The 27,434-nt window shown below is 54.0% G+C and overlaps 1 protein-coding gene across 2 annotated transcripts; it reads left to right on the forward strand.

Moving 5' to 3' along the window:
- Positions 1–1,456: 1,456 nt before the first annotated feature.
- Positions 1,457–26,606, forward strand: RAB40C (RAB40C, member RAS oncogene family). 2 transcript variants are annotated; one of them, NM_001172662.3, is made up of 7 exons: positions 1,457–1,555; positions 1,721–1,977; positions 14,465–14,525; positions 15,449–15,509; positions 21,552–21,629; positions 22,010–22,232; positions 23,726–26,606. In NM_001172662.3, exons 2-7 carry the CDS (start codon positions 1,836–1,838, stop codon positions 24,004–24,006), a joined length of 846 nt encoding a protein of 281 aa, NP_001166133.1. In that variant the 5' UTR covers positions 1,457–1,555; positions 1,721–1,835; the 3' UTR covers positions 24,007–26,606. The 2 variants fall into 2 exon arrangements, with proteins under 2 accessions (NP_001166133.1, XP_040503374.1); XM_040647440.2 differs by lacking the exons at positions 1,457–1,555; positions 1,721–1,977 and adding an exon at positions 13,702–14,058.
- Positions 26,607–27,434: the final 828 nt, after the last annotated feature.

Below are 27,434 nucleotides of genomic sequence, written 5' to 3' on the forward strand. Positions count from 1 at the left end.
GTAAAAGCTTTCGGGTCTTCTCTGCCTCCCACCACACACGCCTTCTAGCAGGCAACAAGCAGGCTTTGCCAGCCATCGTTCGAAGATGATCATCTTGCATTTTGCCTTTATTATTTATTCCAGCCTATGGCTCCCAGTGCTGGCACAGCACTCGATCTGCCTCTTCACACAGGCGTGATTTTTGTGAAGGAAAATGTAACTCACTGCATGTAAAATTCCACCCGAGATGGAAGTTCTGCCTTTGAGAAATACTTTCCTTCCCTAACCAGCAGAGCACGTGACCGATGCTGAAAGGAAACCTCAGTAATTACACTGCACCGAGGGTTCTGTTTATGGTTTGGGGAGGTTAATCCCCGATCCATCAGCTGGGCTGCGCCTCGTACTGCTGGCACACGTGAATGTATCGTCGTTCCCAAAGAAAACAAGCACTGCCCGTCTGTATAACCCATATGCCAACTTGCAGCAGTTCACTGAGCTGGTAGTGGGGAGCATTTGGGGCGACTCACCCCAGGTAGGGCTGGGTGAGGATGGCAGGGTGAGGACCGTGGCTTGATGAGATGTATCGGGGCTGTGGCTCCCAGCCCATCGCTCTGTGCTTCCTCATGCATTTTCAGTGGCTGCGGGAACACTGCTTTAACAAAGCCTCGTCTCAACGAGCCCTCCCGAGGGGCTTTGGATGGCGTGGCTCCGAGGCAGCAAATGAGCTCGAGCCCATCGAGGGATGCTGGGACCATCGAGGGGGGGGACACGCAGAGGCGGATCTGTGCACATCTCCAGGCTGGCACACAGGGTCGGGTTTGGAGCCCACGGCTCCTCGGCGGGCCGAGGACCGACGCATCCATCGCCCCCCCCCTCAGCCCCTCTGCAGGTTCCCCCGCTCACAGGACGAGCGCGTTCCCAGCGGAGGAGCCCTCGTTGGGACCGCCCCCTGCCCGCACCGCCCCCGGCCCCGAGCCCTTCCCCGGGGTGCTGAAGGGGTGAGGGCAGCCCCCCAGAACCCATCCCACCTCCTTCCGCTCTGTGCAGTGGGATTTGGGGACACGTGTGAGCGCTACCCCGTGCAGAGCCGGGCCGCGCTCTGCGCCCCGCTTCCTGTTAGTGGCTGTCACAGCACCTCCGCTGCCGTGTTTGTTTGGAAACCCCCCAGCAGATGGGGTCTGGGGTACGGCTGGGGACCACTGCGGGGCCAGGCGCTGCTTCCCGATCCGGCCCAGCCTGAACCCGGAGAACCCGCGGGCGCCGCTACCCCTCCCAGCCTCGCGTTCCCATCGTGCTCCGTTCCGACGCTGCCCCGCGAGTCCGTGTCCACCCCGCGCAAGGCACGCCGGGACCCGTAGTTTGCGGTCGCCTCGGCCGGCCCCGCCCTATCAGGGGCGGGTCTGGGCGGGGCTACGCGTGATGACGTGTCTCTCGGCCAATAGCGCGCCGGGAGCCGAGGGCGGGGCTCGGGCAGCGCCTCTCCCGGAGCCGAGCGGGTGTTGCGCGGCGGCGCCAGGCGGAGGCTGCGGCCGTGGTGGCGGTGGCCCGGCCCGGCCCCGGGGCGCCCGGCCGCGAGGTGAGTAGCGCGGGCCGCCCGGCCGCCGCCCGTCGCGAGGCTGCGGGGCTCCGGAGGGCGGCGGGAGGCGGGCCGGGCTGCGCGGGGGCGGCGGGGCCTAGCGGCGGGCCGGGCGCGGGGCTTTGTCAGCGGCCCCGGGCTGAGCGCCGCTCTCCTCCCCCGCAGGTCCCGCACCGCTCCGCAGGAGATGGGCCGCGGGAGGGCGGAGCGCTGAGCCCCGCGGGCGGACCTGAGGCGGCCCTCGGCCCGGCGGTGCCTGGAATGCGGCTGGGGAGCGAGGATGGGCACGCAGGGCAGCCCGGTGAAGAGCTACGATTACCTCCTCAAGTTCCTGCTGGTGGGGGACAGCGACGTGGGCAAAGGGGAGATCCTGGAGAGCCTCCAGGACGGCGCCTCCGAGTCCCCGTACGCCTACAGCAACGGTAAGGGCGAGGCGCCGCGGGGGGACGGCGCTGCGGGGGCCGCGGGGGGTCCGTGGCGGGGCGGCGGCGCCCGGTGTGGTGGTGGTGCCCGGCGTGGCCGCTCGGTGCCGTCCCCGCGGCTCTGCCCAATTCGCCGCCCGCTCCGCTCCCATCGGCGCCGCGCCTCGAGCCGCGCTGCGAGGAAACGGCTCTGTAACAAAAGAACGGGAGCGGTATTTCCAGCGCGGGGCTGCCGGGCTCGCTGTGTGCGCGCTGCTTCGTTTGTCCGCCTCCTGCCGACGTCGAGGTGTGTGATGGAGCCCACGGCAGCCTATTAACTACGGTGTCACAAGACCGTGATTAAAAGCCGAGGAGTGGCACTGTGCTATTTCCTGCATCCCCGCGCTGCAGTTAAAGCACAGCGCAGCCCGGCAGGGTGCGGGTCCTGGAGTGGCGTTCAATCTGTCATCCTTCTCTCTGGCCTCTGTGCAAAACGACGGCCCCAGGGGCTCAATAGAAGCCACGCAACGCAGATCCTTCGCCATCTCCGCACCTGACCCGGCGGTTGGAGCAGTTGGTACTCGGTTTTCTCATTGAACGAGCAGCCTGAAAGAGCCGGGTGCTTCTCAGGGCTTGGATCTGAAGCAGGCCTTGATGTAAGGGCGCGGTGCAGCCCTCGGAGCTGCCAGCAGCGCTGCAGGGGTGATGGAAGTGCACACCTGATACCTCTGAGGAGGCGGTGACTCAGAGCTCGGGAGGGCTGTGAAATGAGAGTAGCAAATTCTGGAACCAGAAGGCTGTGGTACCGCTCATCTGTGGGGATGTGTGGCTGTGGTTTGCCTTCGAGGAGGCACTCGGTGCTTTTAAGCTTCCCCAGAGAGAGTTCCCATCCCTAAAGAACCCCATGGTGGGAGCGGTGGAGCTGCTCCCTGGGACTGGGGCTTACTGAGCAGGGTGGATCGAAGGCTGGAAGTGGGCTGTTAGCATTGTGGTCATCTTCTGCTATGGATGTTTTTGGCCGTTGTTCAGCTGCTGGTGATGCAGGAGTAGTGAGGGTGGTTGGGCAGCGAGCGTGTGGTGGTTCTTTGGTACATGTATGGAACCCGACACTGTGGCTTAGCTATGGCTGGGAAGGGTTCCTCTCTGTACCCACTGCTTTGTAGCAGCAAAGTAACACTATCTCTTTCTAGAAAAGTGAAATCTCAGTGAGCTGTTTTCAGAAAGCTTCCTTTTCTGTAAGTAATTGAGCCCATTCCTAATTAGGGAATTGGGTCATGTGCTGTTGTTTTTCTTGTTTGGTTTTTTTTTTACACACTAGTATATGCTTTGATAGACTCTGCTTCTGTTGCTTCTGCTGTGCCTTTTGGGTGATGGGGTGGAGCAGCTTTGAAATCAGAGTGAGTTTGATACCTGTGCTATCCCTGATGGCCTTGGCAATTGGATGGCCTCAGTCTTGGAGTGCTGGGGATGCATGCGCTGAAGGGGCAGGTTGCTGTGCTGTGCTGCAACATGCATCCCCAGGTGCAAAGGCACTTGGTGTTAGTGCTTGGCCTCCTTCATGTCATCTGCTTAATGCTCTCCCAAAACCATGGCAATAGCGTTATGGAAGGGCTTTCTTTGTGTGCTTCATTCTCATCAGTGGGTCCTCCTTCTCTCCCTGACCCTCTCCCCACCCCACATCCTAACCTGAAAGAACACCATATCACCCACAACTTGTTTCATCTGTCCCAGAGGCAAAGCTTGCCAGGATCAGTGTGAAATGGAGTGTGCTTGAGGTTGATCCTGCAACTGGGGCACGTTCTTTTAGCATCTACTTGGTGAGGTTTGAGGAGCCACTGCTTGCTCCTGGAAGCCTGGAATGCTGTGATGTGTATTTCTAAAGCATCACAGATCCTTCTGTCTGTCCTCATTCAGGATCCCAGGAGCAGTGTGTTGCTTCTCAGTGTAGCCCTGTAGCTTGGTACCTTGTGCTGCATCAGGCCCTCAATGCAGAGCTTCTGGAGGCTTAAAAATGACTGTTTGGAAGAGAGGTTTGAGGTGCATCTGCCACCTGAGTTTCTCACCAGGTTGATGCTGAAGCTGCTGGGGCTGTGGGTCTCAGGGAGCACCAGGCCAACTGTGCTCCCTGCAAAGAGTGGATCCATCCCCTGGGAGCGCTACTTGTGCCGGGCAGCTGGGTGTTACCATCCCCAGGCTGGGGGAGTTTGTAACTGAGGTGAAGTTGTCTTTCTCTTGGGCAGCTTCAAAAGGCCTCAAGTTAGCATTTGTACTGTTCTTTGGAGGAGAATGTTACGGTTCTTTCTTTGAGCTTCTGCTGTCGTCCTTGGCAGCTTTCTCCTTCAAACGTCCCAAAGCTGTCTGTTTGCAGCCTGGTGCTCATCACAGCAGGACCCATTGCCTGGTGAGCACTGTGTCACAGCCTTTCTGGAGCAGCTCTGGAACAGCTGGCTGTCAGCATGCTTACCCCAGAGCAATCCTGCTGAGCTCGTTGGGTGGCTTGCTGCAGGAGGCAGCAGCGTGACTCACATGGAGCTGCTGCACCTTGCTTCCCTGTGTGCCATGCAGCAGGAGGAGGCCAGGGCAGGCTCTGTCGCTCGGGTGTGGACGCAGTGTGTGTGCTCTTTGCTGATCCTTGCATGGCTGCATGCTGCTTTGGGAGAGGGCTGCCCCCTCACCTGCTGCTGTTCCTGTAGGAAAGCTGAAATGTGTGCTCAGGACAGAACGGAGTATGTTTCTGAGCAGATGGCTTTGATTGGAAGGGGGATAGATTTTTGTTTCTCTCAGTTCACATTAAGCAGCCTCCTCATGGCATCCTTACGTCTGCTCTGCTCTCAGGCACCGCATGGAGCAGCACTGATGGCCCCGTGCTGTTGTGACCACCCCCTCTGCAGTGTGACTTCGCTCCTTGTTTCCACCTTATCCCTCTGTCCTTATTAAGTGCTGTTTACCCTCAGATAACATTGTTTCACTCAGCAGCCACCTCCTTGGATGTGCTCTCCTCTGCTGTTCTTTGTGCAGCTGTCTGAGTTCGGAGCTCCTGCTGCTGTTGTCTCAAACCTTTCTCTCCAGCAGTTGCTTTCTCACTCCCAGCAGTGCACCACAACCCTCAGCCACCGGTGTGTAACCAGGAACATCACCCAGGGGCTGCTACAAACGTCTGTTCTGCCTGTGCAGCTTATGGTAGGGCAGGGCTCTGTACGTCACCTTCCCCTCCTCAGCACATGGCAGTCAGTTCTGGCTGTGCCTGTGCTGGTTAAGGGCTCCAGCTGGGCAGTGCTGCTGCAAAGACAGGTCCCTGTAGTAACTGGAATCGGGGGTTATTTTGAGGTTTTAGCACTCTGATGGGAGTTGCGTTGAGGCAAAGCGTTCTAAATGGAGCCTGCAGGGAAAGCTTCAGCTCAGCTGTGCTGCTGGAAATCTCTTCCAGCTATGGAAGAACGGGGAGCGTGTGTCAGACAGGTCAGTGTGTCTGCCAGCACTGCACCCGTGTCCTTCAGGGATGGTTCTTTCCATGTCATCAGGGATGCAAAACTGATCTTCTCAGAGCAGGCTGTGGCTTGGAAACCATTCTGGCATCTCTTGTTTCTCTCTCCTTTATTTCTTTTCCTTTGTTGTGTAATAATAATAATTCGGAATGTCCTGGATTGATCCTCTGTCTCTGCTTGTTATGGGACTGCCTACCTGTGGCTTAAGAGCCCAAAGGGGCCCATGTCCCAAGCAGGTCTGGATGTCTTCTGCTGCCTCTCAAGTCAGCGTGGGGGATGCACAGTGCATTGGGTGATGTGTGCATCACCTTCCAGAGGCCCTCCTGGGAGGGGAGCTGGGCACGTCCTGCCCCTGTATAAGGGCTTTGTTGTTAGGGGACTCTGAGCCTCGAGCACCCCAGGTGAGGTGAGCCAAGCACTATAAATCTGGAATGGTTCGAACGCTCTCCTAAGGAATTGAGTTAAAAGTTTCTCTTTATTGTTTTTAGGGGTTTTTTTTTGTTGTTGTTGTTGTCTTTTTTCCCAATTCCAAGATGAGTCTGCTTCTGGTGGTGCGTTTTTTTTTTTTTCCTATCTGAACAACATAGGAAAGCCCACATAAAATGTCTCCTCCTTCTCTGCCCCATCTCCCTCAGCTTTAGTTTCCAGCTGTTCCCTGGCACGCTCTCCTCAGCAGCTCCTTCCCTCCCTCCCTCCCTCCCTCTCACTGAAGAGCAGAGCATCTCTGTGCACTCCCAAACAGCTACACGACGAGCTTAGCTTTCAGAGCCAAGGATTTACAGCCTTGCTTTGCTCTCACTTCCTTGCCCTCTGACAGCCCAGGCCCATCACCTGGTGAGCAGTGTGCTGCGTTATGCTGTACAGCTTTCTATTTGATCTGGGGCTGAGGAGGTGGAAGGAAGCTCTGATGGGAGATCTCAGCCCACCTACACTGTTCTGCTGAAAGCCCCACTCCATGGGGAGCATCAGGGGACTGCCTGGTCCTGCAGGAGCTGCAGTAGCAGTAAGGATGTAACAGCAGTTCTGAGACTGAGTTTGCTCACGTGGGGCTCGTGCTGATGAGGAGTGCTTGCTCGCACGTGGCTTTACCCTTCTGGACTTCTCTCCCTCCCATTCAAGATACTAGGCAGCACTGCTGCGTGCTGTTGCAGTGGGACAGTTCAACAGGCAGAACCTGGAGCAAGCATGCAGCATGCTGCAGATCAGGCGCAGGAGCGAGGAGTCCGTGCACATGGTGTCTGGAGTTGCCCACATTAAGCACTGGAAGGGCAGTGCACTGCAGGTATTTGACACAATAACTTAGCCCATTTTGAATGATTTTTGTTTGTTTGTTTTTTGTCTCTGAGTGCATCTTGGTGTTTGTATGGTGACCCAGCAACAATGCTGATTGTTACGATGCCCTGCCATGCATCCTCACAGGCTGCCTTTGTTTCGGGGTGCAGCTGTATCGTTTTTATGGACATCAGAACTGCCAAGGATGAAGAAACTCTTTTGTTTCTAGTAGCTTCTGTGCATAAATTCAATCTTGATGTTCTTCTAAAGAACAAATCCACTTAACATTCCCAGTTCTGGACCGACTTGTAGCTGTTTCAGCAGCTTGCTGGATGCCCACCGAAATGGCTGGAGCTCCAGGAACAGATTTGCTTCTGGCTCCAAATACAGCTTTCAGATGCAGATGTCATCCTCAGCGTGAAACAGCTCCTCTGTGGGTATCTGGTGCTGCCAAAGCACCGCTGGGACGTGGAGCAGCAGCTGGCAAGCAAAGCACTCAGCAGGGCTGGGCATCCTGCAGGGAGTGAATACACGTTTTGCTTTTGGCCAGCTATGAACAAGCAATCTGTGGTCTGTGGTGCCCACCTACGAATCGATAGCTGGATGCATGGGAACAAACTGCAGCCAGAAGCATTCTTGTGACTCCCCCATCCCAGCTGTGATGTGCTCAGAGCTGAGTCGCTTCACATCAGGTTGCGCAGGGGGTTGGATTGCTGCTGTGAGGAGGAGGTGATGAAGGCTGGAGCAGTGGCCCCTTGTCCCCTGCGTGGAGCAGCACTGATCTGGCTGCTTGCTGGGAGTAGAGACCTCTGGTGCTTGTTCTGAAGGCAGCTTCCCATTACGCCACGCTGCAGCACAGCAGTGGGAGTGCTGCTTTGTGGCCTTCTGCTCCACCCCTGCAGGCACCAACCTGGGCTGTTCTGCAGTGCTGCTGTTCAGGAACTTTATCACCGTGCTGACAGCAACAAAGCAATGCCGAGAGGTACCTTAGTGCCAAAAGGCACAGACCTGAGACGAAGCCGTCTTTGTTCAAAGCCATATGTTCTGTTGACCCCCGTTGTTGATGAAGATAATTTGTTATTTGTCTATCTAAGGAGTAGGTAATCGAATGCATGACTCAAGCTGATGAGCTCATGTGTTGTTTGGAAGGGATTTTTCTGTGGCTTACAGCTCTGAGCTGACGAGCTCAATTGCTGCTGTTAATGTGCTGTTGCACACACTTTTTAAGGTCGGATGACTTCATCAGTCGTTATTTGAACAGATTGAATTCGCTTTTTTTCATCAGCTACTGTTTATGTGCTCATACCACATTTCCCTGAATGATTTAGCACCGCTTACAGACAACACACGAGTCGCTCAGCGCTGCCTTCTGCCCGGGAGAGGTTTGGTGATGTGCTCCCAGTGCTCAGCCTTCCCAGTGGGGCACGAGCCCTGCTGTGGGCAGTTCTCATCCCCAGGGAAGCTCAGCCAGCATAGGTGTGCTGGCCGGGGCTGCATCTGTCTGCTCTCCCTGCGCTGCACCCTCCTGGGTGAGATGTTAAAACCCAGCCACGTCAGTCACAGCTGAGAAACTTCTTGTTAACATCTGTAACACTCAGGGACTTGGCAGGGTAAGCGGTTGTCTTTGGACACTTCTCAGTTATTGCTGACGTTTGGGATAAATGAGTTTCTGCTCTGGCTGCTTCAGGCTGTGCCGAAGAGCACAGGAACGCTGTTACGAATGAAGCCTTTCAGATGTGCTGCTCGCTGTGCTGCCTTTTGCTTAGGTTTAATAACCTGTTTGTTTCTTTTCCGTTCATCTGCCTGAAAGGTTTGCACAAGCTCTGTGTGGAGGACAGGAAGGGAGCTTCCAGCAGTTTGTCTTGCACACTCAGACAAGCATTTCCAGCAGGGAGGCCAACTGCACCTCTCAGGTGTGCACAGGTGCATTTGGTCCTTTCCATGGGCAGGCCGCATCCTTTTTTGCCTGTGATGCTCTCGGGTCGGTGAGCTCACTTCATCCTGCTGGCAGATGAAACTCCATTTTCTAACCATCTCCCTGGCTGTACCTGGGGCACGGAGCAGTGCCAGGCTTGGAACTGCTCCCCAGCAGCATCTGGGCTGGGACTGAAAGCTTCAGAATTAATCATGGTGTTCTTGCTGGGATCCACAGCATTATTTTGATGTTGCAGGTTACCAACCGATTGCATTAGCCCTCTCTGCGTAGCTGCACCTCTCAAAGTCCTTCTGATTAAGAAACTTTACTGAAGATTTGTTCTGAACATCATCTTTCCAAAGAAGGGAACAAAAGAGTACTTGTTCCATTGGCTGCCCTGAAGTGCTTCTTGGTGTGTGTGTGTCTTTACGTGATTGTTCTCACTGCCACAAGTGCAGCTGCACGGGATGCTGTGACTGCTGATCCTTCGTTGTCTATTGAGCGAGGATTTCCCTGACACTCCTACCACAGATTTGTTGCAGTCTGTCTGCGTAGAGCACCATGCTGACTGTGAGGTGTTTGCTGCTGTCCCGCTGTGAGGAGAAACAAGGTTTGTTCCTTACCCCGACGGTGTTCTCCTGCTTTACAGTCGCAGCGTGTCTTCACGTATTTCCAGTTATTTATTTGCCATATGCTCAGAGATCTGCTCTGCTCTCTCCCAAGCATCTTCTTGAACGCGGCGTGTTGCAACCAGCTCCGGTTACCTGAGGACACTGTGAAATTGGAGGCGGCTGAATCTTGGAAGTGTTCTCTATTTCAGGTTCCAGCTCTGCTTTTCTTCCTTCCTTTTTCTCTGGCCAGGGTGGCACTAAGCCTGTTCTCCCTGCTCCCCAGTCACGGTGACTAAGGCTTGCCCTTTGGGGGTTTGCTGCTCGGTGTGTGCCTCATCCTTCTCCAGCCCCACACAGTGTGAGTGGGGAAGGAGGGCAGGGGCGTGTGGGCTGCCAGGTCAGGCTGGCATCCTTGCAGAAGTGAATTCAGGTGTCTCTGGAGTTACTGCTGTAGGGGGCTGGTGGGGCTTGGGAAGGTTCCCATCCCTCCCGCCATCAGATGCTGACAACCTAAGCCTATTTACTTTAGTAAATACCTAGTAATGTGGTCCCAGACCTTCCTCTGGACTCAGCAGAGCTGATGACCTGTAAGAGAACAGAAGCGTCTGGGTGGAAACCGAATGTTTTCAGTCAGACAGCTGTGGTGCATTGGCTTTGGTTGTACTGATGACAAAGCTGCCCTGTCGCAAATAGAAGTGGGCTCCTGGCCTTGCTCTGAGAGCACTGCAGCCCCAGGAACCCCTGGGTCCCTCTCCTGGGGCTGCATCTCAGCATCGTGTCCCCACTCAGTGCCCAGGGCTGCCCTGTGCCAGAGCAGAACCCAGCACTGCTCCTGTCATTCCTCATGTGGCTGCCAATGCACATCCCTCTGATCTAAGATCTCTCTGCAACGCCTTTTCCCCTCTCCAGGGAAGCAGCAGCTCCTCCCAGTTCAGTGTCTTCTGCAAACTGACTCAGTGTGCCTTCTAGCCCTGGATCCAAGTCGTTGAAGAAAACATCCAAGAGAACTGACCCAAAAACGGAGCCCTGCAAACCCCAGCAGTGACTGAAGCAGCAAAAGGGTTGCTCTGATTTGCACCAACTGCAAGGGATAAGCAGAGCGGCACTAGGACAGAAAGCAAGCTTGTCTGTAGCTATGCCAGCATCTCACTTGGACACACTGTGTTTTTTCCTTTCCTTTGGGAAGAGATTTTTTTGGGTGTCACCTGGAATGCCTTTTGCTCCTGATTTGTATATGAACTGCGTTTGTGTTTGGTTGTTTGTTTTGAGACGTGACAGGCAGACGCTGGAGCTGCTGCAAGCCTGGCGCAGTGCTGACATGGAGAAAAGTCCTGGGGAACCTGCAGGCAGTTCATTGCAGTGGGGGCAGCTCCTCCCCCCCCTCTGCCATGGCTGCTTCCTGTACCACCTGTGTGTTTGCACTGGTGTAGGGGTGTTGCTCGTTGTGTTGGCTTATCAGAGCTTCTCTCAGGGAGGACGGGACTCAGAGAACCTAAAATGCACCGCTGGCTCTGGCAGCTGCCCTGCTGCCTCTGCTGGAGGAGTGCTGGACTCGTTTGCATCCCAGCACCGATGGAGGATTGTCTCAGAAATCCAAAGGAGAAGAAAATCCGTGTGCTGTTCTTACTGTTGTGTAGGGAGACTGAGAAGAGTTTGTGCAGATCCTGCTTTTTAAGGACAGGAAACGTGCACAGGTACTGGGGCAGGGTCAGCCTTGAGAGTCTACAACTGCAAAGCTCCTTTTTCCTTGAGCAGAAACTTGCATGAAGAAGCCACTGTGCTTACAGCAGTACATCTCTACAGAGCCTTGGTCGCTTAAACATTTAAAGCAATTTTCTCCATATCTTCATCGCTTGAAGGGAAGGTCTCAAGAACAGCACGAAATACAGCTCGAGAGCAGCATGAGGTACACATCCCTGTTGTCTTTCTGCCTTTTCCAGTGCCTTCCCAGCCCCTGTGCCTGCTTGTCCACCAGCCCCGCTCTGATTTTGGCATGCTGCTGCTGTGCAGAGGGTGCACGGCACTCATTGATGGCATCGGGACACGTCCTGTGGGGCAGTGAGTTCCCAGGGGAAGGAGGTTGGCAGCCCCACCACGAACTGCTGTCGAGTGCTGGAAGAAAACTGTCACTTCTTGGCGGGGTTTTGCTTTTCCTGGTTACATCAGACGTGATCTCACAGCTGAAAGCCCGAATTTTAACTCGGCCGAGTTTTGTTTCAGCGCTCATTGATGTGAAGCATCCTGTGTTGGCATGAGTAATTTGGAGTAGGTCAGAGATTCCTACGTACACCCTGCCCATTCCCATGGGAAAGTGGCTGGTGGGTAGGTTTCCCATATACCGCCTGGCAGAAGGGATAAAGGTTGGGATGCCCTGGAGCTTTGCCCGGGAATGATTACGGTGCTCGTGCGTGAAGCCCGGCCCTGGGGGGGAGCGGGGTGTCTGTCCCCAGCCTTGGTGACAACAGGTTGCTGCGTGCCGGGTCGGCTGGCTGCTCCAACAGCAGAGCTGAGGTGGCATTGGCGTAAGCGGGAGCCTAAAGAAGAATAGCAGAGGGGTTGGACTGAATGCTAAATCACAGGGAACAGCCCTGACTTGTTCTCCGAGCGACGCTGGTTTGGTTACGTCACGCTCGGTGCTGGTCAAGAGAGATGGGCTGATAGCTGCTGAGCTTCCAGCAGGGCTGCTTTCCTCCTGCAGGGCTGTGTGTCTGGGGGCCAGGCAGGTGGCAGCGAGGCCAGGAGGCTGCAGGGATGCGGTGTGGGGCTGTGGCTGTGCATCCCTGCTGGGGGCTGCCAGGCTGTGCTGGCAGAGCTGGAATGTCAGCCCTGCAATGAGCTGTGTGCGGCTGCCAGCTGAGGTGATGCTCAGGTGGGGGAAACCGCCGATCAGTGCAGAAAGGAAAATTTAACACCTTTGCTGAGTTGGTCGGTTTCTGAGCTGCCCAAAATGGGAAGGAAAAAAAAAAAAAAAAAAAAGAGCTGTGGTACAGCATGGCTGGGAGTGTCGGTGTCAGACTGCCAGCAGCGCTCTGGGCAACAATGACATCTAGCGGCTGCTGTGCCCGGCCGGGCTGCAGAGCTCTGGGACCAGGGGAGCGGGGCTGCTGCCCGGCAGCGCCTCGGACACGGCCAGGTAGGGGCAGCCCTGCTCTGCACCCCCCACAGTGCCACCGTGCTGAGGTTTAGGGGTGGCTGTGGCTGGCAGGGCAGCAGCCCATGGGTTTGGCTTGTGTCACGTAGGATCTGCTTTCTACTCTAAGCACCGAGCAAGTGCAGTTGGGTGCAAGCTTTAATGGAAGGGTCCCTTTGAGCTGCCCTGATACACTGTGTGCATGCAGAGGGGAAGTCAGAACTGAAGCTGTCACAGATGTTGCAGTTGCACAGTCTTTGTTGTCACCACTGAGCTTGTAGGTGGAGGTTTTTTGCTCAAAGTAACTTGTACGTTTAGCCCTTAATTCAAATATGGGTGTATGCAGGTTGGACAAAAAGAGAATCATAGGATGGCCTGGGTTGGAAAGGACCACGATGCTCATCCAGTTCCAACCCCCTGCTATGTTCAGGGTCACCAACCAGCAGCCCAAGCTGCCCAGAGCCACATCCAGCCTGGAAGGCATTGCCAGCTTCTAACTCACTTTACCAGTTTAAATGCTGAATGTAGCCTAGAATAAAAAGACAAAACAGCTTTGCTTTTCACTTGGGTGCACACAACTTCCTCGGGCTGATTTCACTGCACTCCTTCAACGGTGTCATCCTCAAAGGCCACTGCGCTTCTCTTCCAGCTCTGTGATGTGCAGGAGGAGCTGTGCATAGACCAGGGGACTGACAGCTCCCAGAGTGTGAAACACAGCCCTTGTGCCCTCCTTTGTGTGCTGTGAGCACGAGGCGTTGGACGTTGATGCCTCTTGCTTTGCCCAGCTGGTCCTGCTTTGGGAGCAGGGAGGGCTCCTAGGGATGCTCTGCTCTCTCGTGGGCGTGAAGCAGGCTCACTGCTGCTTGCTGTCCCTGGGGATGCGGGTTTTATATCTGCCAAGCAAATAAATACAAACCACTCTTCGTCCCTGGAGGAAGATAAAATGTAAACTATCTATTTTCTGTGATAAAGCACTGGAAATAGTTGGAATTTAAGATAATTATCTTGATTGCTTTTTATAGCACCCTGCGAAGACTGAAATCTAATTTGCTTCTCTCTAACAGGGAGCTCCTGCTGATGACTCAGGCGAAAATCCATTTGCCTTATTGACAAACTTGTCCATTTGGTTTTCGGGGCAGTGTTGTTGCAGAAGGGACACACAGGTGGTTATGCAGCAGTGAGCTTTTAATACACGTTCAAAGTTTGATATGCAGTGGCTGGAGGAGAGAACGAAGCTGATGCAATTGGAGGGAGGTTACTTGGCAGTGCTAAAGGTGGCTGTAAATTACTTCGTGCTCTCCAGTGGGTGCAGCAAGTGGTAGAGTTCAACCAGATGTACAGGAGATTGCAGGGAAGCTGCAGGAAGGGTGGCTGTGCCCTGGCTTGAACAAAATCTGTGTCTGAAGGTGCTGGGCACTCCTAATGTGACTGCAGTTTTGGGGTCTTCTCCTGGTTTGGAGCTGGGGCCCTATGGGAAGCAGTCATCCTTGCTGTTTTCTCAGCTGTTGTTGAGCAGGGAGTGCCTTCTGCCTGCTCTGCCCCTGCCTGCTCAGCAGCCGAGCTGCTGGAGGAACCTCCTGAAGTTGCATCAGCCTTCACTTCCTGGCCCGATTCGCAGACACACGTGGCCTTAATGTGAAACCCTTCAGATTGCTCCCCTGCTGAGAGGAAGGAAAATGAAATACAGAGGTGATGGAGCATGGCCGTGCCACGGTGGGGCTTGTTTCTGGGCTTATCCCTCGCTGGAACCCAACGCTCACGTTGACTGCCCTGCTTTGCTCTGCAGTATGGGTTGCGGTGTGCTGCCATGCCCTGAAGGATGAGCGTAGAAGATGATAATAGAGAAAGTAATGTTCTTCCAAAATACATTCACATTGAGCCAGTTCTTCCATCGCCAAGTTTGAGACTTTACTTGTTTAATGAAGTAAACCGTTTAATTTGCATGTTTCTATTAGCAAGTACAGCAGGTATTCGTGCCTTGTAGTTCTTAACTCCTTTTGTCCTTGTAGTCGGAACGCAGCAGCTGTGTTCTCTGGACAGGCTTCTCAGCATCACCATCTCCCTGCCTGTTTGACCCCTGTTCTTTTCCCTTTAGGAATTGACTACAAGACTACTACCATCCTGTTGGACGGCAGGAGGGTCAAGCTGGAGCTCTGGTGAGTTTGGCTTCTGAGCTGCACCACGGCATGGCCAGTGCAGAGCATCCCTGGCTGTATGGTGAGGCTTGGTAGCTCCTCTTCCTAGTAAGTTATCCTAGGGAATCAGACCCCTTTCTGTGGCTGAGCAGCACCAGCAGCATGCTGTCCTTTGCTGGAGTGCTCCTGTTTCAGCCTTTCTCCACCACAGCTGACCCCATTCCCATACCACTCTCACTCACTAAGGGAGTGATGCTGTTTTGGAAGTAATACTGGACTCAACTGAAATCCCAGAGTGGGAAACGAATAGAATTAGGCAGACAAAGCCCTCAGTTCCTACAGAAGCCTGGATTTGTCTGTGGCTTGGTCACTGTACAGTCAGTGCAGGGTGTACAGGGCTGACCTGGCACTGGGATGGGGAAGTGAGAGCACTGCACGTGAGGGTGACCCTTCCTTACATGTCAGCACTGGAAGACCTGGAGGCCATCTGGGCCAGCTCCGAGGTATAAACTGCTAAGAAGATGCTCCAAGAATGCAGGAAGAATAGCCTGCCCCTGTTGTGTAGGGAGTGACACAGGTCCTAAAGCATGAAACCAAACATCTCTACTGAGGCGTGTATGAAATAATTGGAACGTTAGTGTTCAGTGTGAACTGTTACATTGGGAATGGATGACACGTTCTCAGCCTCAGAGACTGACTCTAAGGGTGTATGGTTTCATGGTTTAATTATAATCCTGCTCTCTCAGGAGCTGATGGCCTCATTTTTCTAACAAACAGCTAATTTATCTCTTCTGCCCTGTGTGATTGCATACGCTCCTTGTATTCTGTGTTTCTTGCTCTTGTAAGGTGCCACTTTTCCCATTTGTAGTCCAGTGGGAGGTGTGGAGCCTGGGATCTGTTCTTTCCCCACATTTCACAGGTGTAACTCGTTTTCTTTGTTTCAGGGACACATCGGGGCAAGGCAGATTTTGCACCATTTTCAGGTCGTACTCCAGAGGAGCCCAGGTGAGCACTGCTGTCCAATATTTGACAAGGACTGTCCTTTTCTTTAGGCTGTAACAATCTTTCATGCCATAGCAAAGAGCTCCGAGGCAAATCAAGCATCAAAAGGAGATGCGATCTGTGAAAATACCAAGAGGCACCACAGGTCTTCCTGTGCTCTGCTTTTCTTGTTTTATGAAATGATGGGAGACAGAGGAGTGAGTGACACTCCTGGGCTGCTGCTGGAACGTTCTGTAATGGACCGACTCCCTGTTGGTTTCTACACAAGGGCTGAGGAGTTGGGCTTACAGAGGATGTGGCAATTCCAAGCTGAGATCTGCCTTAGCTTTAATGCTGGGGCTCCTCATTTCAGAGGCTTATCAGGTTTGTTTCAAAACGACATCAGCTTTCCCAATGGAGTTCTTCCTCTGCGTTGCCATCAAATCAGTTCCACAAATAAGGTGGCTCCTGCTCTTATGTTTGGTGTGGGCTTGAAACTAGAGCAGCTCAGCTGGATCTTAAACTAAGTTCCTTAAAACATGAATCAGAGCGTTAAATTTTGAGCTTCTCCTTTGGGCCTTGTTCCAGAATAGCATCTAAATGGTGAACGCTAGTAAAATCTTCTGGTCTTCTGAAAAAAAATGCTATTTAACAGTACTTTTTTGATGTATTAATAGTCATCCTTTGAGTAGCATCCCGGAGTCCCTCCAGATAAAGTATCGTTAGCTTAAAAAGAAAAAAATCTCATTAAGTAAAAGAACTGCAGTGATTTCCTTTCTTTTCTAATTCAAAAAGTTTGGCAAAAGTCCTTCTACACAAAAACCTCTCTCTGCTCACACTGTATTTCAGAAAACCCTATAGAGCTCCAGTCCTAGAGTAACCTGCATGCTTGAGATGGTGTCCTTCCCCTTATGGGTTATAAGCAAACAATCAGGCATTGTGGTTTTCTCATGGCCACACAGCTTGGCTTTGGGCAATCTTCCTGAGACCTTGCTGTCAAACGCCCAAATCAAACAGGGAGCAGCAAGCACTGTGTCTGCATAGGGCTTCAGCCAGCAGAGCCTGTACCGTGCGTGCCAGAACTTGTAGCTGCCATGTGATGAACTGGGATGGATGGGAAAGGTGAAAGAAATGGTGATGCGAATGTTTAGATAGATGAAGATAACGTGTCTGTCTAGCAACTGAAGAAGAGCTGTAAGCTGTCTTCTTTCTGCACACACTACACCTGAGGCTGGATGGGATAAGCCAGCTGACCTGAAGCTTGAAATGGCTTTCTTTTATCTTCCTTCCTCGTTATGAGGTTCTTGATCATCTTTGGTTTGGAGGTAACATCTTACCCTTCTGCTTTATTCACCAGCATTGCTTTAGGAACTCTCACTGTACAGTGTGGAAGGTTTGCCATGTCCATCTTACCTGCACACCATCCTCAAGGAAACAATTGGAGAGGCACGCACAGTAAATGTGATCAGCCAGCTTGGCAGAGGCACCTGTAATGTGAATGCTTTGTTGATGAATGCTGGAGTATGTGCTTCACTTAGGCAGCAGAGTACAGCTTATGCCTCTTCCTCAGGGTCTGTCTTCTGCCTGTGCAACAAATGCCAGTTGCAGAGGACTGCTGTGATGCCTTGGTCCCAACAACAACCAACCTTTACCCTTTGTAACAACAAAACAGCCAGAAGCAGCAAGCCTGCCTGAAGAAGAGAGAGTTCCCGAGTGAAATGGCTCCACTGCCCGCTGAAAAATGTTCTTGTGATGAGCACTGCACAGTGAAAAGTGAGCGGGTGCCTTCTGAAGGCTGAGAGCTGCAGTGCTGGTGCAGTTTTCTCCAGGTGGTTTGAAGTACAGCTTCAGGTGGTTGGCTCCCACGTGGCTCCCAGCAATGTTCCTGGACTAGCAGGAGTGCAGGTGTCCCTGAAATAACCTCCACGTCTTTCAGTGAAAGCAGAAAGTATGCTAATTTAAACTCTTCATGATTAACCAATGCAAGGGGGGTGTTAGGTTTGAATAATGAAGATCTGTGCTGCAAGAACAGGCTTGAATACTTGCTAGCTTCTGCGTGCTGGAAATAAGTCCTTTTGTCCAAGCTGGGCAGAACTGCCCTTCCTCTGGGAGCAAGCTGCCACCTAGTAGGTTGGCAACACAGTTTTATTGATAGTGTAAAGACAGCTCAACCCAGTGTGGTCTGGGTGGTGAGGAAGGCATGAAGTGTTCCTGAGCTCCCTGTTTCTTCCAGGCGTGCTTGCTGCTGCGTGTTGGACTGAGTTCCTGTGCTTCAGCAGTCTGCTTTCCTCTCTTGTCTCTTGGTGTCATCAGACTTCAGGAGTTCTGCTGTGGGAAGCCTGATGCAAGCACCGTTGGAAGCAAGAGAAACAGCTTTTTCTAACCTAACAAACCAGGAGCTCAGGAAGAGCAGAGGAGAGAGATGCCAGAGGGGTTAAACTCTGCTTAAAGTGCAGCGTGATATTTGTGCAAAAACAGCTTGGTGTAAACTGGCCACGAGCACCTTCGTGCTGAAAACCAGCAGAAGGCTTTTGTTGAGCAGAGGACAGGGGTTGTGAACTGGGCTTCCTGTAAGGAATAACAAAGACTCACTCAGTGAGAGCTGGGCCTCCAGAGAGGGCTCTGAGGCTGCTGGGAGAGCAGGAGGTGCTCCGGTGCTGTGGCCTGGCCCTTGCTGGGGCTGGCTGAGAAGGGGTACGTGTACATGAGTGGAGAGTGCTACACAAAACAGCTGCTTGGTGACAAGTGCCTTCAAGTAAGGAAGCACGCCTGGCTCCCCTTCCCACCTCACTGCTTCTTGAGTGGAACAGTAAGAATTGAATCTTCCGAAGTTAAACCCTTGCTAAATGCAAAAGCGGTCCCCAGATAGGAGCCAGACCTCCTTGTGAGTTTTCCTTCCTGACACAGCAGAGCTTTGTGCTTTTGCTCAGCCTGGGCTGCAGGATTCTTTCTGAGCGCCGTGGTGCCCTGCCCAGGGCTCCATGCTGCTGTTCGGGCTCGTGGCTCTGGAGCTGTGTGGTTTTCCTGTTGGGGAGGAACATCTTCCTGTTGGAAACGTCTCAGAGTAGCCTTGCTGTCCCTGGTGAGCTGGCTGCTGATGAGGATCAGTCTCCTCTTTCAACCAATGCAGACAAGTCCAAGCTCTCCAGGCAGCGTGACGTAGGAAGTCCTTCAGGAATGGTTACAGACTATATGCAGAAAGTCAAAATGACATTCAAAAGTGCTCCCATCCTAACAGCAAGGCTGCAGCCCTAACAGAATAATGAGTATTGCTGAGTTCTGCTTTGGCAGCAGGTTTGAGCTGTTGCTGTCTATCCCGCTCAGGGCTTCTCAGCATGCAGAGAGCTGTGGGCTTTTCAGCAGCTCAGCAGGCTCTGAGATGCAGGCTGTGCTCCCCTGTGCAGCTTTCTGGGTGCTGCAAACACTCTACCTGTCAGCCCTGCCTGTCACAGTGCTCACTGCCAGCTCAGTGATAAATAACCCCCCGGTGTGTTACGCTGTTGGGAAATGCTTTGGCAGCAGGGAGCAGTGCCCTGGGCCAAGGCCCCGGGTGCCAGCTGGAGAAGGGACATGGTGTTCTCCTTGCTGTCTTTCTTTATGGCTTACTGAGTCCTGTGGGCTGCAGCAGTCCGGTCTGGGGGTTCTTCCAGGCTTCCTCAGCAACCAACAGCTTTGTTCCGTCAGTGCAGAGTGAGGCTTTCCTGGCTGCCCTGTCCTCTGCGTGCTGAGGTTTGTGGCAGTGATGGGAGCACTTGTTTTCAAGCACGCTGCTTCTACCACCTTTCAAAGCTTGCAAGTCTGCTTGCTGCAGGTGCTTGAGCCAGGCAGAGATGTGGTTTGATTTCCCCATTTGGTTATGCAGATGGGACTTTGCATGAGCTCCTGCTGCAAACAAGCCTGACTTCTGGCAGAGTGAAGGTCCACGTGTGCTGCTGGGTACAATAATAGATTATCTCTGTGTTCTTTGTTCACTGCGTGATGCACTCACGTGGAAATTTGTCACTGGGAGCTCAGGCTTGCACCAATCCCAGCGGTGTGGAACAAAAGCAGACTGGAAATGGACTTTGAAAATGAACTGTGAAAAGACCTGGGACAGTGCTGGGGATAAGTCCTCTCTTCTCCCACCCACCACCAAAGCTTAGGGGCAGGTTAGGGAGAGGCTGCTCAGCTCAGGGGCTGGAGAGGACAGCACAACAGCTGCAGTGAGTGTTCTCACAAGGTGTCTTGTGGAGCTAAATATTGAGAGGTATCAGGACACTTAAAGAAGGTTTTGGGCTGCAGATGGGAGTCTGTTCATCTTTCTGGTTGATTACAATTCCACACACGTTATTCCACAGGAATCTTTTTGTTTATAAACCTGAAGGGGAATAAAAAAAGCCAACAGCTCTTACTTGGAGCTGTCTGCAGAGCTGGAGCCAGCCCCCTGTGTGGATGCATGTCTGCAAGCTGTTCTCTGCAGGGGAGAAAACAGTGATGACACTGTGCATGTGGGAGGCAGTGTCTGGAGCACACCTGTGCTGCCTGGGAGAAGCACAAGGTCCCCTGGCTGAGCCCCCCATATGGAGATGCTTCCTCCCCTTTGCCCCAGCACCCACACTGGGGAGGATGGCGACAGGATCGGGGCAGTAGGCAGCGTGGCCTTGGTGTCTGCTCTTGGGAAGCTTTACTTGGCAATCTGAACTCAAAATGAGTGTGTGTGGAGCTGTGCTCTGACTTGGGAGGCTGTGCTGGCAGGCAGCGTGGAGTTAGAGAACGTGGTCTTGACCTTCCACTTTGTTCCTGAAAACTTGGGGTTGTGGTTTTGCTGATGTTTTATCCTGATTCCTCTGCAAAGCAGATGCAGGCTGCAGCCGCCAGCAAGCTGAAAGCCACTCTGCTCCGAGAGCGTGGTTCTGGCAGAAGCTGTCCTCACAAGCCAGCTCTTGGGTCTGTTTCTGTTGGCTCACAGGACTTGTCGGTCCAGAAACAAAGCAAATAGGGCCTACTGAACACCCTGGCAGTTTGTCTTGGAAGTGGGTCCTCAAACCTCTTCCTCTGTTATTTCCTGATTATCATTCATTCACATGTGCAGCTCTGGAAGCTAGAAGTCAAAACAGAACGAATGAAGAAAGTCTGGGTCTCCCCCTACCCCATCCCTTTTTTTTTCCCCCAGAATGCACTTTATTTTAGTGCTGTCTCCTGGTAGCAGGTAGTTCTCCATTTTGTCACCTTAAGATCTCCTTTGCACCAGGACTTGCTGTAGGGCTGGCTGTTCCCTGCAGGTTCCTGATTCCAGGAGGACTGGCTCTGCTCAGCTGCCTGCCCTGTGACACCCTGCACTCAGGCTTGAGCTGTTTGCTTTGCTCTCGGCTCAGTCCAGCTGCCTTTCACGTGAGCTGGATCCATCCCCAGAAGCACTTCTGGCTCTCTCACAGGAGCTGCTGTGGGGCTGAGCAGTGGTCATCAGGTTTGTGGCAGGAGGAATGCACAAAGCACAGCCCTGCTCCTCTGGATGCAGAGTCACTGGGGCGATTCTTCCTCCTCTTTGGAAGTGATCTGAGGGCTGCTCTGACCGAAGCACAACAGGTGTCTTTTCCAGAGTTGATCACTTGTTGGAAATAGGAGTAAAACCCTCCCTAACAGATCTGAGTTAAGTATAGGACAAGGGGGAATAGTTTTAAACTGAGACGGGAGGTTTAGGTTGGCTATTAGGAAGAAGTTTTTCCCCCAGAGGGTGGTGACGCACTGAACAGGTTGCCCAAGGAGGCTGTGGATGCCCCATCCCTGCAGGCATTCAAGGCCAGGCTGGATGTGGCTCTGGGCAGCCTGGGCTGCTGGTTGGCGACCCTGCACATAGCAGGGGGTTGGAACTGGACGAGCATTGTGGTCCTTTTCAACCCAGGCCATTCTATGATTCTATGATAGATCTGTTGCATCAATTTTATCCCTACCATGCATGCAAATAATATGACTGGAGCCTATTCTTTCAGCCTTTCAGTTTTGGGGTATAGAAGTGGTCTTGTCAGTGAATCTCCCTTTTAGTTTGTCTCATATACAAGCTGGTGACTGCATGCTTTCTTCCATCAGGGAATTCTCCTGGTGTATGACATCACCAACCGCTGGTCCTTTGATGGGATAGATCGATGGATAAAGGAAATAGATGAGGTAAGCTCCACAGAAGGACCAGGAGCGTGCTGCCTTCCTGCCACACCATTCTTTCACACTGAGACCCCTCTGGCCCAGGGGCCAGGCACACCGAGGGGAGTCTGGGGAGATAAATGTGGCACCAAAGTGCAGTGCTCTGTACCAAACCCCAGGGAGGTGCCACCTCTGATATGGGAACGAGAGTGGTTCTGCTGTGGCTCCCTATCAAGTGAACTGTAGAGAGGAAAAATTAATTGTCTTCATTATGTAGCATTGTCTGCTTAGCATCAGAGCAGCTTCTACTCCCTTGCTCTTCACTGCCATTGAAGCTAGGCACAGTTGGCTGCCCTCACTGAAGACAAACCATGATTATTTTTCCACGTATGTTTTTCTTTTCGTAGCATGCCCCAGGGGTGCCCCGGATCCTGGTGGGAAACAGACTTCACCTGGCCTTCAAACGGCAGGTGCCTACAGAGCAGGCACGGGCGTACGCCGAGAAGAACTGCATGACGTTCTTTGAGGTCAGCCCACTGTGCAACTTCAACGTCATAGAGTCCTTCACAGAGCTGTCCCGTATCGTCCTCATGCGGCACGGCATGGAGAAGATCTGGAGACCCAACCGAGGTGGGCAATGAGAAGGGAGCTGTGCGTGGGCTGGAGCAGAGGGAGTGCTCGGATAACTGTGTGCTCATACCTGTGGGATCTGAGAGCACCTGCCCTGGTGAGCAGCCTTGAGTCAGGCGTGCTGAAGCTGAGCCAGAGCAAGCTGCCCGTACTGGTGCAGCTCCAGAGGGCAGCTCAGCATGTCTAGGCTCTCTGAACTGCACTGGGACATCCTTACAGCTCTGCGTTTACTCTAGGTAAAGCTGAAGGCAATTAAGCTCACAACTTGAAAGCACTTCAATCGGATGACTGTGTGTGTGGGATGCTCCAAGCATAAGCACCTCTGTCCTTACCCTTGTCTGAGCCTGTATCTCCTGTTCTGGAGAGATAGGGAGGCAGAGTGAGCCCAGGGCAGTGCAAGGAGTTGAAAGGGGATAAACCCCATCCCTGCTGTAGGCATGGAACAGTGAGCTCGGGTATTCCATATATACCCAGGTGCATAGTCTGTGGCATGAGCAGAGCCCACCTTATGTTGAATTTGAAGCAAAATAGTCTTAGGACTCCCGCTCCTAGCTGGGGGTAGCAGCGTGTCTGACTGACAGGCTGAGCAGCAGGAGTTTAACACTCCCATCTGGGTGACCTTCCTTTGTCTGGGTCCTCTCTCCCAGTGAGCCCGAGCAGATCCTGCATGCTGGCCCTGCTTGCCAAATGCTCTGCCAGATTCTTCAGGACGAGGCAGCTCTGCTGGCTGCTTGGGAGCAGTCAGCGGCTGGAGGTGAACGCGTGCCCTCCTGTGGCCGGCTGCTGGGAAATCCCATCCCACAGGCTTCCCACAGCTCATTCACGTGGCTCACACTGAGCTAAGAGGACGCTGGCAAGCCTTGTCCTGGCTTGAAGGGATGTTCGTTGCTGTAAGCACTCTGCAAAGAGCCATCCCTGCAGCCGCTGCTCACCAAGCAGGTCCCAGGCAAGGCTGCCCTGCAGCAGGGCTGGCCACATTGCCTCCTTCCCAGACCTGTCCGTGGGGCTGCCGAATGGTGACTGGGAAATGGGAGCATGAGCAGGGCTGGCGTGCTGCACCAAGCAGAGGGACAGTGCTGCCTGAGCCCAGTGCTGGCACCGAAGCTGATGTCTTGCTGAGTACTGGCTTGCAGGGCTCAGCTGGAGCCTGGGAGGCCTTTATTCCCATGCTGTTGTTCTACCAAATGTAATTTGGTGAAGCACTGACACAGGTTGCTCAGAGAGGTGGTGGGTGCCCTGTCCCTGGAGATGCTCAGGGTCAGGCTGGAGCACCTGATGGAGCTGTAGGTGTCCCTGTTCATTGCAGGGCAGCAGGACCAGATGATCCTTAAAGGTCCCTTCCAACACAAACGATTCTGTGAATCTGCTCAGGGCTCCACTGCGGTTGCCGTTAGCTCTTCTCCCCTACAAGAGCTGCATGGCACAAAGAGGTGTAGGAAGAAGGCAGCCCTGCAGTGCGTTGGCCCTGACTGTCCGCTCTCTCCCCCCCGCAGTGTTCAGCCTGCAGGACCTGTGCTGCCGAGCCATCGTTTCCTGCACCCCCGTGCACCTCATCGACAAGCTGCCGCTGCCCGTCACCATCAAGAGTCACCTGAAATCCTTCTCCATGGCCAACGGGATGAACGCAGTGATGATGCACGGCCGCTCCTACTCCTTGGCCAGCAGCGGGGGAGGCAGCAGCAGCAAAGGCAACAGCCTGAAGAGATCCAAATCCATTCGGCCGCCCCAGAGCCCCCCCCAGAACTGCTCACGCAACAACTGCAAGATCTCTTAGCAGGACGGGCGCGCCGTGAGCTCCGTGTGCACCCACACACCCATGTACAGATGTTTGCACACTTCACCCTTTCCGACCGGATCCTTTAGGATGGGCCTCGGCTGCTTTCCCTGCGGTGCACGCAGGCGTCGGGAATGTGCTCTCCTTTGGCCCCGCATGTGAAGCGTGCTGCCGGCTGCAGGGGGGAGAGGACTCTGCCAAGTGACCCTCCAGGAATGCTTTGGGCTTCACCTCTCGGCCTGGGGTGGAAAATTCAGCAGCTGCCGGGTTGGGGGGGGGGGGGAGGAGGGGGAAAGCTCATCCCATTTCGATGGAGAAATGGATTTAATGGCAGATTGAGAGGCTTAAGGGAGTAGGCAAGGAGAGTCTGTGCTGCGACTTTAACTCTTGGACTCCTGGTGCAATAGTGGTTGTTGGACGTAGTTGAGAAGTGAAAAAATAAAAATTAAAAACAATAAAAAGGAGAGGGAGGGGGGGGGAGGGGGGAGCAGTGGCCGTTTTCACCCAGCTGTTAACCTGCTGTTGCCAAAAGAAAAACAAGCTAAACTGCAGAAGGCAAGGGTTGGCCGTGAGGAGGCTGAAGGAAGCAGTCTGCTTGCCTTCTGCGTTTCTTTATGTAAATATTATACATATATATATATATATATATATATCACCTGTTTTGTAAGGGTTTTTTTTAAGAAGCAGTCAGGGAAAATTTTATGCAGCCATGTAAATAAAAGCAGGGGATTAATTTAACCAGTGGCAGCAAGAGGGGCAAAGTGGAGGACGTTAAGATGAGAGTACACAAATGCTTTAGGAGACTCTGACCCACTGCATGGGTTGATAGGAAGATTTTGAGTACTGCATATACAGAGGGAAAGAACCATCGGTGCGTTCCATACCCCCGAGCTGCTTTACTTTGATCATTCCATGAAGTGTGAGTGCTGAGGGCAGGTTGGGATTGAAGCAGAGCTGAGGGGCAGAGCAGAGAGGCTGAGGTGTGGGGTTGATGTGGGACAGGGGCAGCCCTGAGCCCCCCAGGTGGCCAATGCCTCATTCAGCTGCCCGGCAGAGGACGCAGAGCCAGCAGGGATTGAGGAGCAGAGGTTGGAAGCGCTGAGCCCAGAGCAGAGGGAAGACGTGGACTGTCCTGTGCCAGTGCAAGGTCTTGGCCATCCCTTCCAGAGCCCCACCTCCGCCGCGCAGCACTCTGAGCGCTGCTGGATCCTCACGCTGCCGCCCCATGTTGGCTCTGCATCCTGGCCTGTTGCTCTGCTTTCCCAAAGACATCCTGCCAAGCTCGTGGCTCCTCCTGGATGAAGGTGGGAAGGAACCAAGTGGCTTTTCCTGCTGGAGCATGAAGGAGCGGGAGCAGGGCTGCATCTCCTGTGGGGGTGTGCTCAGCTCAGGGCTGCAGCAGGGAGCAGAGGCAGCCCAGGGCTCAGCACTGCGGGACTGCTGCAGTGCTTTGGAGGACGTATGCTACGCAGCCGGAGCCTGAGATGTGCATGCAGTGTGGGGGATGTCAAGCAAGGGGCCGTGCGTCTGTGGCTTCGTCCCACGGCAGCGTGTTGGTTGTGCTGCCAGTTCACCTGCAGACTGAAATGCTGCACCTCGGCCACCCAAGGGATGGGGCCTGGCAGTGGTACTGAGCTGTGCCAATGGGTTCCCTCGGACAGCCACGCCGTGTGGACTGGGAGTCATCCACGTGGAGCAGAGCAGCACTGCTATCTCTGTCCTGCAGCCAGCAGCTCGGGGCCCCTCTTGCACTGCGGGGCAGGATGAAGCCGCAGCAGCGCTGCCGGGCTGATGCCCCTCGGTGCACACAGCCCCCCACAGAGCAAAGCCTGGCGCTGGGGGGGGGGTTCGGGGTTTGGCCCTGGCATGCTTTATTGCCCGGCTCAAATGAGCGAGGAGAGAATTAAAGCCCGTGCCGAGACGGGGCGAAGAATCCTTTGTAGTGGTGATTTGGCTCAAGAGCAAAGCAGCGGCCGATTTCGGCACGGAGTCCGAGGGATTTCCAGAACCTGTCTGAGACGGCCGGCACCTGTTCCCCATCACTTAACACACAGCAGAAGACAATCGCTGGCTCTGCAGCCTGGCAGGCCGGGGATATACAGCCAACAGGTGATGCCCCAGCACTGCGAGGGGCACTCGTGGCTGCCTGCTGCCTGCACTGCGTTCGGGCACCCGGGATCCCTGCCCTGAGCCATGGAGCTGCTGCGTGCCCAGAGCACATCGCACACCTCTGCTTGGGTTCTGCTTTGGTCCGTGCGCCACCTCCCACTCCTTGTGCCCAAAGCTGATGTTCTTTTCATCCTGTAAGTCGAGAAGATCCCATCTGGAGGGAGAACGGAAGATGGACCCGGAGTGTTTGCTCGGCCATTTCTTGTTATTATTTTGTAATTTAAAAGGAAAAGAGGTTCTTGCATCCGATGTCAACACTAGTCTGTAGCTGCTCCCCACCACTTGTACCATTCCTGAGGGGTTTTTTCTGGACTGTCCTTTTATTTTTGTATTCCTTTGTACAGTCAGTCAGTGTTGTTCAACTGATTATACATGGGTTTGTTTTATATAAATTAAAGCCTTTTTTTGTTGTTGTTGTTTTGAACTGCCAAGCGGGAGGTGCAAGAGTTGTATCTCTTTTGAGGGGAGACCCCGGGGGGGGGGAAGAGGAGGTGGTTGTGCCCCAGGCTGGGCACGACCTGCTGTATCCTGAGCCATGGAGCGGCTCTGATGGCTGCAGGGAGGCGGTGGGGCTGTGCAGCCCCCCCAGCCCTGGTGAGCCCCCCGGCCCTGTCCCGCTCTCAGCCCACCTCCCCGTGACCTCCCTCTCCCCCTGCCCGCTCGCTGCCCCAGGATCAGATTTTCCACTTCGTACCAGACTGGCCACGCTTGTTTTAACAGCTTAAGTGTAATATTGCTGAGGCTGGGAGGGAGCCGGGGGAGGAGGAGGGGGGGGGGAATCAGATAGCGGCTGCAGCCTGGAAAACCCTGAGCTAAGGTAAAAGCCTGCCTGGGGAAGAGGCACGGAGAGGTTTTTGTTCTTCAGGCTGCTGCTGGCAGGGGCTGCTCCTTCTCACTGCCCCCCTTGGAAGCAGCTGTGCTTGGCTTCAGGTGGGGGAAACGATGGTGGGAGCCATCCTCACCGCAGAGAGCTCTGGTGCACAATACGGGGCTCTTAGCGGGGAGGTGGCGCTGGGAATGCCCCCATGCACCTCAGAGTGCAGAATGGGGAGTGCTGGAAAGGTGACAATGCCTTCACGTTGAAAAAGGTTTATCACGTGGGGGAGGATCGCTGCTTTCTGCCCTAAGAAACACCCGGGGCAGCGTCACCTCCCCCGTGCGCTCAGCACAGCGCCTTGTCCGCCCCAGCCGCATCCCGACCCTCCGCAGCGCCGCGTGCCCGCCGGGGGGCTCCGGGCACAGCTCAGACGGACGGGAAC

The sequence above is a fragment of the Gallus gallus genome, chromosome 14, assembly GCF_016699485.2.
Source record: "Gallus gallus isolate bGalGal1 chromosome 14, bGalGal1.mat.broiler.GRCg7b, whole genome shotgun sequence".
Taxonomy (NCBI): Eukaryota; Metazoa; Chordata; class Aves; order Galliformes; family Phasianidae; genus Gallus; species Gallus gallus.

Excerpts from the sequence above, each read along its gene's own strand:
- RAB40C (NM_001172662.3), top strand. The coding sequence starts at position 1,836 with ATGGGCACGCAGGGCAGCCCGGTGAAGAGCTACGATTACCTCCTCAAG. Across the intron at positions 1,978-14,464 it reads CCCGTACGCCTACAGCAACG|GAATTGACTACAAGACTACT; the intron begins GTAAGGGCGAGG and ends TTTTCCCTTTAG. Across the intron at positions 14,526-15,448 it reads AGGGTCAAGCTGGAGCTCTG|GGACACATCGGGGCAAGGCA; the intron begins GTGAGTTTGGCT and ends TCTTTGTTTCAG.